This window comes from Chiloscyllium punctatum, chromosome 11 (assembly GCF_047496795.1).
Source record: "Chiloscyllium punctatum isolate Juve2018m chromosome 11, sChiPun1.3, whole genome shotgun sequence".
Classification (NCBI taxonomy): domain Eukaryota; kingdom Metazoa; phylum Chordata; class Chondrichthyes; order Orectolobiformes; family Hemiscylliidae; genus Chiloscyllium; species Chiloscyllium punctatum.
The window spans coordinates 24,921,898-24,935,983 of record NC_092749.1 but is presented as its reverse complement, the minus strand read 5'-3'; the positions used below and the strand labels follow the sequence as shown (position 1 = coordinate 24,935,983).

Genomic DNA, 14,086 nt, shown 5'->3' with positions numbered 1-14,086 from the left:
GTTCCATCTGCCAGCACCCAGCCCATATCCCTTCAAACCCTTCCTATTCATACATCCAAATGCCTCTTAAATGTTGCAATTGTACCAGCCTCCACCACATCCTTTGGCAGCTCATTCCATACTCGTACCACCCTCTGTGTGAAAACGTTGCCCCTCAGGTCTCTCTTATATCTTTCCCCTCTCACCCTAATCCTATGCCCTCTAGTTCTGGACTCCCCGACCCCAGGGAAAAGAGTTTGTCTATTTATCCTATCCATGCCCCTCATAATTTTGTAAACCTCAGCGGTGGTATATTGTTGCATAAACTTACCATCACTTGCCCTTGCTCTTCACTGCTTGAATGACAAGCCTCACCACTCCCTTCTTGATCCCCCACCCTCTCATCCTCAACTTCCACCCTCAACTGAGCACTAAAGCTTGTGGTAGGTGTGACCACAGTCTGCAATGTGGGAGTGGGACCCAGCTCCCACACCCAGTTGTTTAATGCTTGGTTGAAAATCCAGCCTTTGTACAACTTGGTAATCTGGGAGATGCATTTAAGCATTGGCAAGTGAACTAAAGAGAAACATAGAGATATCAAGCTAGTATTAGTCATTAGGAATCCCATTACAAACCATACTCAGTGATTTTATCATATCGCCTGCAAAATGTCAGCTTTACACTGTTTATGAGGTTTGTGCTGAACTGCACGTTTGGGGAATGTGGTGTTGTTGTAAGAGGTGATACCAGAGTAATGAATTTACCAAAGTGTCTATATGGCTGGTGGGAGGTGTACTGCTCGCCATGTTTGTTTTGGAATTAAAAAGGGACACCAGATTTCATGCACCAGAAACAGGCGAATGGTTTACCTTCAATTCAGCCTGGCCACAGAAATGTTGTTGATGCCGTGTTTTGAGTCTGAATGAAGGCACCTTCTTCCTGTACTACTTGAACACAAATCCCTGCCTTTGAGGTGAACGCATTACAGAGGAACCTTGATTATCCGGCATTCGATTATCGAGTATTCGATTATTTGGCAAGATCACAAGGCCCCAGTGCTTGACTAAACTATGTTATCCGGCATTCAGTTATCCGGAATTTGATTAACTGAATGAAATAATCCCTGCCCGTGTCCTTCAGATAATCAAGATTCCTCTGTCTACCGTATTTTTATCCTTGCCCTTTTTTAATCAGCCATCTTATTAAGAAGCTGGTATGTTTTTACTGTAGTATTGCTTTTCTTTATTTGTTAACCTGTCTGCTGAAAACTTATTAGAGATTTTAGTCTGTATTTAGGAACTATGACCACGATCACGATGGTTATATCTCCCAAGAGAACTTTGAAAGCATCACTGCCAACTTCCCATTCTTGGATTCCTTCTGTGTGTTGGACAAAGATCAGTAAGTACAAAAGCAAATGGCCAAATTATTTAATATTGCTTTATTTCTTGGTTAAGTTGCTCATTGTTTATCATATGCTTGTACTTAAAATGGAATGACCTTGTGCAGGTACATTTCAGAGACAGGTCTGTGTATATGACACAGCGTTGAACCTCCTTGTTAATTAAACTGAACACCCAGAAAAACTCACCTTGCCTCGTAATCTGTTAAAATATATGAGTGACAGAGAACTCTCAATTTCCACTATTTAATGAAAATAATATCAATTTATTCTTTCACTCTAAAACTGCTTATTATCTGCTCCAACTCTTTGACAACATACTGTTCCAATAAAACAACACCCCTACAGACTTAATCCTTTGAAAGCAATGTGGATTGCCATAGCTATAAAACCATAAGACATAGGAGCAGCAGTAGGCCATTCAGCCTCTCAAGCCTCCTCCCTCATCCAGTAAAACTATAGATGATCTGATAATCCTCAACTCCACATTCCTTCCTTTTCCCCGTAACCTTGGTTCCCTCACTGATTACCCATCTGTTAATCTCAGCCTTCGATATGTGAAATCTGAGGTCATCACTGGTTAAAACAAAGGATGGGAGTCCATTTTAACCCCCATTTAAGTCACACAGCAGAATGACCATCGATAGATCTTTTCCTGTATAGCTGTCAACTGTTTTGCATAATTGGAAAACAGCCAGACAAAGAGGACACTTTAATCTGTTGGGCAGTCATGGGAGAGAACCATATCATTTTGCAAGCCTGTCTTTTCAAATCCCAATTGTTAACGGTCTGATGATTTCAGGAGATGGATTGGAAGATTTACCCATACGATTTGATTAACCAAAGTTGTCATGAGGGATCATGCTTAAACAATACATATTCTATTAGAAAAAAATTATCAGACTGATTAAGTTTAAAAATATATAATTTCAGTCACATGACACTGTAATCTTTTGCTATAAATTCTGTGTCTTATGATCCTGCTTCACAGCTACCTGTTGAAGGAGCAGTACTCTGAAAGCTAGTGCTTCCAAATAAATCTTTTGAACTATAATCTGGTGTTGTGTGATTTTAACTTTGTCCACACCAGTCCAACACTGGCTCCTCCACATCAGACTGAGTAATGAAGAGCCCTGAACTAGTATGAGTTCAAGCTTCAGCATAACAGTTTATAAGGCATTGGAATGGGTATCTGAATGAGAAGGGTTTAGAGAGATATGGGCCAAGTGCTGGCAAATGGGACTAGATTAGGTTAGGGTATCTGGTCGGCATGGACGAGTTGGACTGAAGGGCTTGTTTCTGCACTGTACATCTCTATGACTCTACTTCACTTCAACCCTTTTCGACAAAAATTTGTAACTATTAAACTGTCAGATTGTTTGTTTGTTTGTTTGTTTGTTTAGTTATTTGTAAAAGCCCCAACTAGTTCAGCACTGTCATCCGTAGAGGAGGTCTGTCATCATTATACAAAGTCCATGTGAGTATCCCCTTCCTTCCAATTATAGTTGATTCTTGTCTGACTTCTGAAGTCCCCACTCAATAGTCAACTAAGGTAACACATTCTAGCCTTTCCAATCAAGTCCATTTTGCAAGAATGAATACTAAAAAGTATTCATAAAAAGACTCTGGCAAATACAAATTCCAAGTGTAAATGTTGATGCGGTAGAGCTATATTTCAATGGAATGAATATTGTAAAAGTTGAGTATTCAGTGGATGAGATTTGGAAAGGCAATTCATGTAGAGAGCATGACTATCATCCAGCTAGTTGAGAACTGAGATAGGATCAAAATTAAATACATAAAAAATGAGCAGAAAAGTCACCTGGCCCAAGTTGGACAAATCTTGAATGTTGAGGGAGGAAAGGGTTAAAAACTGCAGAAGTTCAGGTTACAATTGTCCATCCTCCTTTTGGGTATTGGAGTGATGACAAAGGACAGGTGGATTGGAAATGTTACATCTTTGTTCAATAAAGGAAAGAGTGAGTCACAGTGTAAGGGTATGGGGTTGATAATTTAGGACTGAGATGAGGAGAAATTTTTTCACACTGAGAGTGGCACACCTATGGAAAGCAGTTGAGGAAAAAACATTGAACGTTCTTAGGGCTAGACGGACCAAAGGGTATGGGGAGGAAGTGGGAACAGAGTGCTGAGTTGGATGATCAACCACGATCATATTGAATGGCAGAGCAGGCTCGAGGGGCTGAATGGCCTACTCCTGCTCCTATTTTCAATGTTTCTATGTTTCTAGCAACTATATGTCAGTTTGTGAACCTCATCAGCAGATAGTGTTTAGAGGCAATAATTGGGGAAAATTAATTGTCACTTGAATTAGCATGGATTAATAATTGAAAGGCATTACTGATTTGTTTAAATCAAATTGCCCTTAACTAACTTTGAACTTTTCAATGAAATTTTTTCAAAATCATGAGGGGACTGGAAACAGTAGAGATCAAGAAATTGTTCTCTCTCATAAAAGGATCAAGAATGAGAGGGCGCAGATAAAAGACAATTGGCAACTGAAGCAAATAGGAGGTGAGAAAAAACCTTTTTTACACAGTGAGTAGTTAGAGTCTGGAATGCACTGCCTGGTAGGGTGGTGGAGATGGGAGGAAATTAGATGATTATTCAAAGAAAACAATATTTAGGGCTGTGAGAGAAAAGTAGGAGAATGCCATAGAGAGCCAACACAGATTGGATGGGCTGAATGGCCTATTTTGCATTGGAACAATTCTGTGAAATAATGCAGAGGGATTGATGAAGGACGTGCAGGCATTAAGTATGTGGACTTTTAAAAAGCCTTTTGATAAAGTAGCCGTAGACAACCCGTTAACAAAATGAAAATCCATGAGATTAAAGGGTTGTGTAGAAATGGAATCAGCTGACAGTCAAAAAGCAGATAATAGTTATGAATGGTTGTTTTTCAGACTGGAGTAAAGGGCTCACCCAGAGAAGTCAGTTTTGGGCCCACTGTTTTCTCTGATCTGGGGACTAAATTGATGGCTTTTTTAAAGAACAGACACAGGCACATTGGATCAAATGGGCTCCTTCTGTGCTATAACATTCTACAAAGTACAACAATTAAGATCATGGTGTCTGTGAATGATCCAAATTATTGTTGGATGTCAATCAATTTAACTCTGCCTTTTTGAATCCTCAGTTTGTTGAGTTTTAGTCAGGGTTCAAATGATTTGTTGATATTATTACACTTTTTTGAGGTCCAAAATTCCCCTTGGTTTTTTTTGTAGTTTTTGATATAAAAATGGAACATGAAAATGTCTCAATAAATAATTTTTAACGTGGTGAAATAGAAAAAAATCCCTATTGATCTTTCAGCCAACCAGAAAGCTTCTGCAATCCCCCACTGCAGAACAGAATTTTTTTTTTGTTGCTGTCACGCAGTTGTAACCCAACTTTAAATAGAAATTTACACAAAGTAAATTATTCAAAAACGTCTGTGAAACAACTGTTATGCCTATTCCCAGATGGGGCCAGAGGCAAACAAGATTGCGTAGAACTGGAGAACTTCCCCTTTTGTATTCCAGACATCTTGAGACAAAGATCAACATTTTATTAAGAGTTCTTCTCAGTGCTTTGTACAAGCGCACTAACCTTTAGTGACTTGAATACCTCGTCCCCAAAACCCCTTTCCTCCTCCTTGTCTCTCACTACTCCGGAAATATTTTGATTCATTGTTCTCTTCCCACACTTATTCACATTGAACTCCATTAGCTATTTATCTATTCTCTTTATCTGCCTGTTTCCCATTATGGCTTCCTGCTCCCACCCACACAACTCACAGTGCCATCTGCAAACTCGTTCATCCAAATCATTAGTGTTATAGGATAACAAGCTGAAATTGCAGGATGGTCCCATGGGAAGACCATTTCTTACAAGCCATTAATGAGAAAACATTGCCTCTATTGTAAACTCTTAGATTTTACCTTCTAATCAATTACAACCTGTAACAAATGATTAGTTCAAATTCTATCCAAGTTCAATCTTGCTAATAATCTCTTGTCCCTATCCAACTCCATTTTGATTTCGTCCTTTCCTGCTCTCCCTACTGCCACCCTCCCCTCGCCTGTGAAGGTTCATATTGCCTATAATGGGTTTTGCTAGTAAATGTTCAATTGATTACATTGGTATTTTACTGATGGTGGTTACTAGTTTTAAATAAAAAGCAAAAGGTATGTATCACGATCATTTTGGTGGTGGGAAAGTCACCCAGTTATGCATAATAGCACCTCTGGGTGGAGTAAGAACAAAATCTCTTATGCAAACACTTCAGATACTGTCTGAAAGGTTGTGGAGAAAACACCCATAAGGCACTCTGCTCTCCGCCACCACACTCATGACGTCAAATGGATGAGTAACAATGACTTGCCATTCACAAATCCATGCTTTGCTCAGCTCAGTCACTCTGTGACTGGGCATAAGGAAGCAACCATCTGCAGGTCCCTAGCCTGTGCTTAGTCATTAGGATGCCCGCTGATGCACCTTTGTGCCAGCCAGGCTCCTAATTGGTTGTGCTCCTCTCAAGGATCAGAGGGAACTTGTGGGCCAATGGGCTGAGGAGTGGCAGATGGAGTTTAATTTACATAAATGCGAGGTGCTGCATTTTGGAAAAACAAATCAGAGCAGGAACTATACACTGAGTGGTAAGGTCCTGGGGTGTGTTGCTGAACAAAGAGACCTTGGAGTGCAGGTTCATAGTTCCTTGAACGTAGAGTCGTAGGTCGCTAGGATAGTGAAGAAGGTGTTTGGTGTGCTTTCCTTTGTTGGTCAGAGTACTGAGTATAGCAGTTGGGAGGTCATGTTGTGGCTCTATAGGAAATTGGTTAGGCCACTTTTGGAATATTGCGTGCAATTCTGGTCTCCTTCCTATTGGAAGGATGTTGTGAAACTTGAAAGGATTCGAAAAAGATTTACAAGGATGATGCCAGGGTTGAGGGATTTGAGCTATAGTGAGAGGCTGAGTGGGTTGGGGCTGTTATCCCTGGAGTGTCGAGGCTGAGGGGTGACCTTATAAAGGTTTATAAGCTCATGAGGGGCATGAACAGGATAAATAGACAAAGTTTTCCATGGGGTGGGTGAGTCCAGAACGAGAAGGCAAAGGTTTAGGGTTAGAAGGGAAAGATATAAAATGGACATAAGGGCAACTTTTTCACACAGAGGGTGGTACGTGTATGGAATGCGTTGCCAGGGGAAGTGGTGGAGGCTGTTACAATTACAGCATTTAAAATGCAGTTGGATGAGTATATGAATAGGAAGGGTTTGGAGGAATATGGGCCAGGTGCTGGCAAATGCAACTCAATTAATTTAGGATATCTGGTCAGCACAGACAAGTTGGACCGAAAGGTCTGTTTCCATGTTATACATCTCTGTGAGAATGGCAGGATGCCCTAATTATAGGTCCTACAGCACACGATGCCAGTGCACCCCACTGGAAAAATAAACATTGTTCAGGTAGAAATGTGAACCTTAACAACAGAAGTGAACATAGAAATGTGGGTCAAGGAGTTGGCCAATCAACCCTTCAGGCCCATTCTGCCATTCAGAGAACTTGTGGCCAACCTGGTTGTGGCCTCAACCTCACTTTGCTGTCTGCCATTTGGTAACCCTTGACTCACTTGTCTATCAGGAAATCAGTCTACCTCTATATTGAACCAGTTCAATAACCCAGCCTCTGTTGCTTTCTGGGGAAGGGGCTAACAACCCTCTGAGAGATAAAAAAAACATTTCTTTGCCTTCAATGAGAGGCATCTTATTCTTATATTGTGTTTCCTAATTCTAGTCGCCCTCAGCGAGAGGAAAGCTCCTCCTTTTCAAATCCGCCTAGGATCGAAACATGTTCTGATAAGATCTTGGAAGACTTTTGACAATTTAAAGTTAGTGAAGGCACACCACAGTTTTCCAAAGTTCTCTCACCCCTGTATGAGACAGATTGAGAGGAGTCGAGAGCTGTGGGAGGGTGGATTGGAGGAAAGTGGTCTCAAGCTACGATCTGCTCAGCCAAGATGTGATCAAAAGCAGGTTTGAGGGGCTAAATGGTACCCTGCAGCCCCTATTCCATGTGCTTTTATAATCACGGTTGTTAGGACTGTCAGTGTGGATTACCCTGGCCAATGCATACTTGAGGCTCTTCATTAGACCAGTCAGAAGACCCACCAACAACCCTTCACTGCACAGCTAGGGAGTCATCTCCAGCCCATCTCCAGACTGACAGGGTGAACATGGTCCCGAATCTGATTCTGTCTACATCCCAGCCTGCCCGTGTTGAGTAGGTTGCCGTTTCCTGCGGCATCCTGCCCCAGGAAATCTTTCCAGACCAGGAATACTTTGGCACTGGGTAGCATAGTGAATCAGTGGCTAGTGCTGCTACCCCACAGGGGTAAGGATTCAGGTTCAATTCCACCCTCAGACGACTGTCTGTGTGGAGTCTGTACATTCTCCCCATGTCTGTGTGGGTTTCCTCTAGGTGCTCCGGTTTCCTCCCACAGTCCAAAGATTTTCAGGTTAGGTGGATTGGCCATGCTAAATTACCCATAGTGTCCAGGGATGTGTAGGCTCGGTGGATTAGCAAAGGGAAATGCAGGGTTACAGAGATAGGGAGAGTGGTCGGTCTCAATGGGATGCTCTTCAGAGGGTTGGCCTGCTTCCACACTGTAGGGTCTCTATGATTCTATCTGGGAAGTCAGCCCAACGTACAACTGAGCTTTCTCACAGCCCTGCATCTAAATCCAAAGAAAAGTTCAGCTTTTGGTCTCTGCATTTCACTAATGTCCATCCTCACAATTGCTGTTAATTGAAGATGTCTGCAAAAACACAAGGGGGAAGGGTAGGACTGAACCTGCCGCATCATTCAGCATGCTTAAGGCTCACTTCAGCACTCCACTTTCCTATTCAATCCCCATACCCCTTGATTCTCTGAGAGTCCGTTCCAGCCTTAATATCAATTCAATTGATGGAGTATCGACAACCCTTGAGTAGAGAATTCTCATGATTTATAATGCTTAGATGAGGAGAAATCAGTTCACTAAGATTTCTAAATAATTAACCTTTTATCCTGAGACAATGCCTGTTTTATAGGTTTCACGAGTAGCAGAAACAATCTGTCTACCCTGTCAAACGCCTTCAAAATTCTGTGTTTCAATGAGGTCAACTCTCCTATGAGTGCCAGATAATATAGACACAGTTTACACAACCTTCCATCATAGTTCAACTCCTGTCACCCCCATGGATCAATTTAGTGAACCTACACTAGACTGCCTCCTGGAAAGACATATCCTTGTTACTATCTCCTCTAATGTTAATATGGGACAAGTCAGATCCCCGTGTGAAACGAGAGAGTATAAGTTTTATTTTTGCAGTTGGGTTACAGCAGTCATCAGTCACTCAATCAATGTACTCACTAAAGGCTGTCAATGTACTTTTAACAAAAGAACACAAGTTTATTACACAAAAGAAAAAGCAAACAAAGCTATATTTTCTTACATATATGACAATTTTGGAAAATTTTAGTATAAAGTGACCTTCTAGAGGTTTATAAAATCAGGAGGGGTATGGATCGGGTGATTGGCTTGTGTCTTCCCTGGTGTGGGGGGACTTCAAGACCAAGGGCATACTTTTAAGGTGAGAGGAGAAAGATTTACAAAGGACATGAAGGGCAACTTTGTTACACAGAGAGTGGTTCGTGTGTGGAATGGACTTCCAGGGGATGTGGGTATAGTAGCAACGTTTAAAAGACATTTAGATAAGTACGTGAATAAGGAATGTTTGGAGGGACATGGGCCAAGTGCAGGCAGGTGGGGTTAGTTTAGTTTGGGATCATGATCGGCATGGGCTGGTTGGATTGAAGTGTCTGTTTCTGTGCTGGATGATTTTATAAAGAAAAGGAGCAAAGATTGAAAACTTTCTCCTGGCAATAACCTTTATGGATATTCAATCCTACTAAAGTATCACTCCTATCTTAATTCTAAGGGTTTTTTTATCCAGTGGACTCTTCCCAGTTTTGATGGCAGAGAAAACTTTTTCCATGCCTGAGCATTGGGATTTCTTAAAGGTAAAAACAATGACTGCAGATGCTGGAAAGCAAATACTGGATTAGTGGTGCTGGAAGAGCACAGCAGTTCAGGCAGCATCCAACGAGCAGCTGCTTGTTGGATGCTGCCTGAACTGCTGTGCTCTTCCAGGTGAATAAGGAGGTGAGGAGGCATACAGTATGCTTGCCTTTACCAGTCATGATAAAGATTGTAAGAATATGTCGGCTATGCTGGAGATGTACAGAACTTTGGTTAGGCCCCAGCAGGAGTACTGTGTGCAGTTCTCGTCACCACTCTCCAGGAAGGATGTGATTGCACTGGAGCGGGTGCAGAGAAGACTCACCAGAATGTTTTCTGGGATGGAGCATCTCAGCTCTGAAGAAAGGCTGGATAAGCTCGGGCTGTTTTCTCGGGAGCAGAGAAGGATGAGAGGGGACTTGATAGAGGTGTATAAGATTATGAGGGACCAGGGTAGGGTGAATAGAAAATAGCTGTTCTTCTTAGTCAGAGGGTCAATAAGAATGGGGCATAATTTCAAAGTGAAAGGGGAATTGAAGAAAAACATTTTCACCTAGTGGGGGTCTGGGAGAATAGTTGAGGTGGAGAACCTCACGACCTTTAAAAAGTACTTGGATGAGCACATGAAGTGTCAAAAAAAATTCAAAACTGTGGTCCTAGAGCAGGGAAGTGGGAGTACTGTGGGTAGTGGAATAGTTTTGGTGGTACACACTTGATTGGACAAAAGGTCTCTTCTGCACTGTATGATTCTATGAAGTGACTTTCACAGAACTGAAATCAAAAGCCAATTAATGCTACTTGAAAATCTAGAGTTCAAAATGAGAATAAAAGTAGAGTAATACTTGCAATTTCTGAAAACTGTGACACACAATTTTTTTGCCTTGTGTCCTTTAATATTCTGGATGGAAACGATAAATTCTTAGAAATAACACACACAATTGTTTGCTCTGTTGGCAAGGTGGAGCTCACTGGGTAATTTGATCACCTGCATCAATATGATTTTCATCATCACATCCTTGGATTCTAAATAAATGGAGAAATGTAAATACAATACTCGAGGCTTATGGTTTACTGAGGGTGCCATCTCCACAGGAAGAGACTAGTTTTTCCTGAGTGAGGAGATGATCCAAATCTCATCTTTATTCCATAGTTAATAAAAACTGAAACAACTGTGGATATTGTAAATCAGAAATAAAAATAGGAATTTCCGGAAAAGCTGAACAGGTCTGGCAGGATCTGTGGAGAGAAAGCAAAATCCATAGTTACCAGCTTTTAAGAAGCTGGGAAATGGATGATTGTATTCCTGGATCTCACTCCTATGCTGAGCTTCTTTTTACTCCATTTTGGTGAAAATACATTTGCAGGTTTTGTGGGGAGCTGTGAGGAGGCGGTACCTGACCCCAACCATGCCATTTTAGCCTAAGACATATGGGTTTCCTCATGAAGTCATTAAGGTACTTGAAAGAGGAGCTAAATAACTTCTTAAAGCATCTTTTAAGCCTCTGTAGTCCCCATAGTCTCTTTGAGGGAACCTACTTGCGGGCTGGAAATTTTGGTCACTGAGTTAAAATTGTGATTGAACCCTAAAGAAGGCAATAGGAATAACTGAGCTCCTGTCAAAATGATTCTGTTGGCTCTGACTGAGTGTCTTTGCTGTCTGCTTGTTGGAAAATAATAAACTATTAATTCTGGAACAGGCAAATTGTGCCATTTTAGCTGCTCTTGCTGTGCTCGCTCTCTGCCCTGGTTTCTGCCGAGCCAGTCAGGTTAAATTGCACTTGCAACCAGACTTCCTGGTCTGTGAAACCATTTAATATTACTTTTGGTGGTGTTGGTTCAATCATTGGTGGTTACATGCGTCAGTTGTTGGCAGCATCTATACCTTGTGGAGTATGTCCTGGTGGTCAACACTGCGCTTAGCATTGTCTGGTCTAGGCTCAAGAGCCCCACTCTGGTGCAGCAGCCTCAGTCAGTGCAGCTGAGGAGGTGCACGCTTCGCTGGGCCTGAGCTTTCACTGGGCTGCTTTCTTGGTCAGGCTAAGCTTTTTGTTTCTGCTCCTTTCTTCTATTGCACCTGCAGAGGTCATACCCGTCACGGCCTGTTTCCTAGTTGTAATTCCAACATCCAGTGGCATGACAAAGAACCTTTCCATTTGCAGCTGTCCTTGTAGTATCGGCTTGGACACCTTGAGAAGTCCAGTTCACCGTCATCTGCCATTGACCGTGCTAATGTACAAATACAATCAAGACGTTCTTAATTTTTAAACTGACCTTTGACCTCTGTGTACCTTGAGATTGAATCAAGCTGTAACTAAGCTCTGACTGTCAGCTATGTTCCCCGCTAATTTATTTTCCGCTGCGTGAGTCCCCAGAGTCCATGCAAAATCCTCCAGGATTGGAAGTCAGTATGGCAGTGCAGCTTAGAGGGAACATTGGCTACAAGGCTCCGAAATGAAAAGTCTCAACGGAGTTCCTCGTTTCTGGCTGACACCATAATTTGCTGATGGAGATTAAGACTATTCCTGTTCCAAGGAGCCATGTGACGCAGTGAGATGGAAACTATTGTGTTATTGAGAGTCCCCCTCTGATATATGCCGAAGTTACATTTTACAAGTGAAAACATTCCCCTTTCCCAGGCATTGACAGAATTTAAAAACTTTTTCTTCCTTTCTCCATTATCTTCATGTTTCCATTTTCTCCATTTTTCACATTAAACAGTTTGTTTTCCAGGATTTGTGCTACAATTAAAATATATTTTCTTCTCTACTTCTCAGAGATGGTCGGATCAGCAAAGATGAAATGATGGCCTATTTTCTGCGCGCCAACTCTCAGCTCCAGTGCAAAATGGGGCAGGGCTTTATTCACAACTTTCAAGAGATGACATACCTCAAACCCACCTTCTGTGAGCACTGTGCAGGATTTGTAAGTACTCCCAGTGAGATATAACACAAACATATGAATTGCTTCCGACCTGGTTGCTTTCATGTTGCTGCTGCATTTCCTGATATTGTTAATCCACACAATGAATGCACACTGATATTTTGTGGCAATATTTCTAGGGAGAACTCATGCTCCAAACTCAAATCAGCCAAATCTATATGTCCAATGTAACAGACCACTGGAACACACAGATAAGGTCCACTTGATTTGTAGGATCTGGAAAAATGTAAAACTTAGGATATCCTTGCAAGGCAGATTGTCTTCACATTTCTTCTATTGCACATTGGTTATAATTGATGAGAAATAACTAACACCAGGTATAATCAAACAGGCCGAGACTGCTGTTACAAGGGTACATTGAATAAGCTGAGATTGTCATTTTAAGAGAAATTTGACAGGAGATTTGAGTTCTGGAATAAAAAACATGAGACGACTAAGACAGTGTAGAAAGAGAAAACCATCTGTCATTGATGGCAGGGTCAAGAAGAGGCCAGTTTGAGGGGTTCAGCAACAGAAACAGTGATAAGATCAGGATAGTCATTTATTTATGAAGTGAGTGTTTTGGTTCTGGAGTATGAGCATGTGAGTATGATGGACGCAGATTACACAGATTACAGATCGCTAACATTAGTGAAGCCTCTTCTAGAATATTGTGTCCGGTTCTAGTCACCCAGTTAAAGGAAGGATATTATAAAGCTGGGGAGGGTTCAGTAGAGATTTACCAGGATGTTGCTGGGTATGGGAGGTTTTAGTTATAAAGAAAGGCTGGATAAGCTGGGACCTTTTTTCATTGTAGCGTAGGAGATTGAGAGGCTACCTGAAAGAAGTTGAGAAATTAAAGGTATAAGTAGAGTTAATAGTAATTGTCTTTTCCCTACGATGGGGGATTTCAAGACTAGGGGACGCATTGTTAAGGTGAGAAGAGAGAGATTCAAAAAAAGACCTGAGGCAAATTTTTTACTCAGAGCATAGTTTGCGCGTGGAATGAACTTCCTGAGGAAGTAGTGAATGTGCATACAGTTACAAAGTTTGAAAGACATTTGGATAAGTACATGAATAGGAAAGGGTTGGAGCGATTATAGATCAGAAGCAGGTAGGTGGGACTAGTTCAGTCTGGGATTATGTTTGGTATGGACTGATTGGACTGAAAGGTCTGTTTCCATGCTGTATGACTCTGACTCTATAATACCCTCAAACTGGCGTCTAATTGACCCTTCAACCAATGACAAATGATTTTCTCTATCCACACTGTCTGGCCGTCTCATGTTTTGTTTCTAAAAGTCAAATCTCCAGACAAACATCTCTTTGGGGAAACAACCTCAGCTTAGAGTCATAGAGTCATAGAGATGTACAGCATGAAAACAGATCCTTTGGTCCAACCTGTCCACGCCGACCAGATATCCCAACCCAATCTAGTCCCACCTGCAGCACCCAGCCCATTTCCCTCCAAACCCTTCCTATTCATATACCCATCCAAATGCCTTTTAAATGTTGCAATTGTACCAGCCTCTACCACTTCCTCTGGCAGCTCATTCCATACCTGTACCACCCTCTGTGTGAAAACATTGCCCCGTAGGTCTCTTTTATATCATTCCCCTCTCACCCTAAACCTATGCCCTCTAGTTCTGGACTCCCCAACCCAGGGAAAAGACTTTGCCTATTTACCCTATCCATGCCCCTCATAATTTTGTAAACCTCTATAAGA

The 14,086-nt window shown here is 41.7% G+C and overlaps 1 protein-coding gene across 1 annotated transcript in view; it reads left to right on the top strand.

The window, feature by feature from the left end:
• rasgrp3 (RAS guanyl releasing protein 3 (calcium and DAG-regulated)) overlaps positions 1 to 14,086 on the top strand; it is a 139,748-nt gene that overhangs the window by 112,809 nt on the left and 12,853 nt on the right. The window contains exons 12-13 of the mRNA XM_072580503.1: positions 1,265 to 1,380; positions 12,216 to 12,363. Coding sequence (XP_072436604.1) covers positions 1,265 to 1,380; positions 12,216 to 12,363 — 264 coding nt within the window. The remainder of the gene's footprint in view (positions 1 to 1,264; positions 1,381 to 12,215; positions 12,364 to 14,086) is intronic.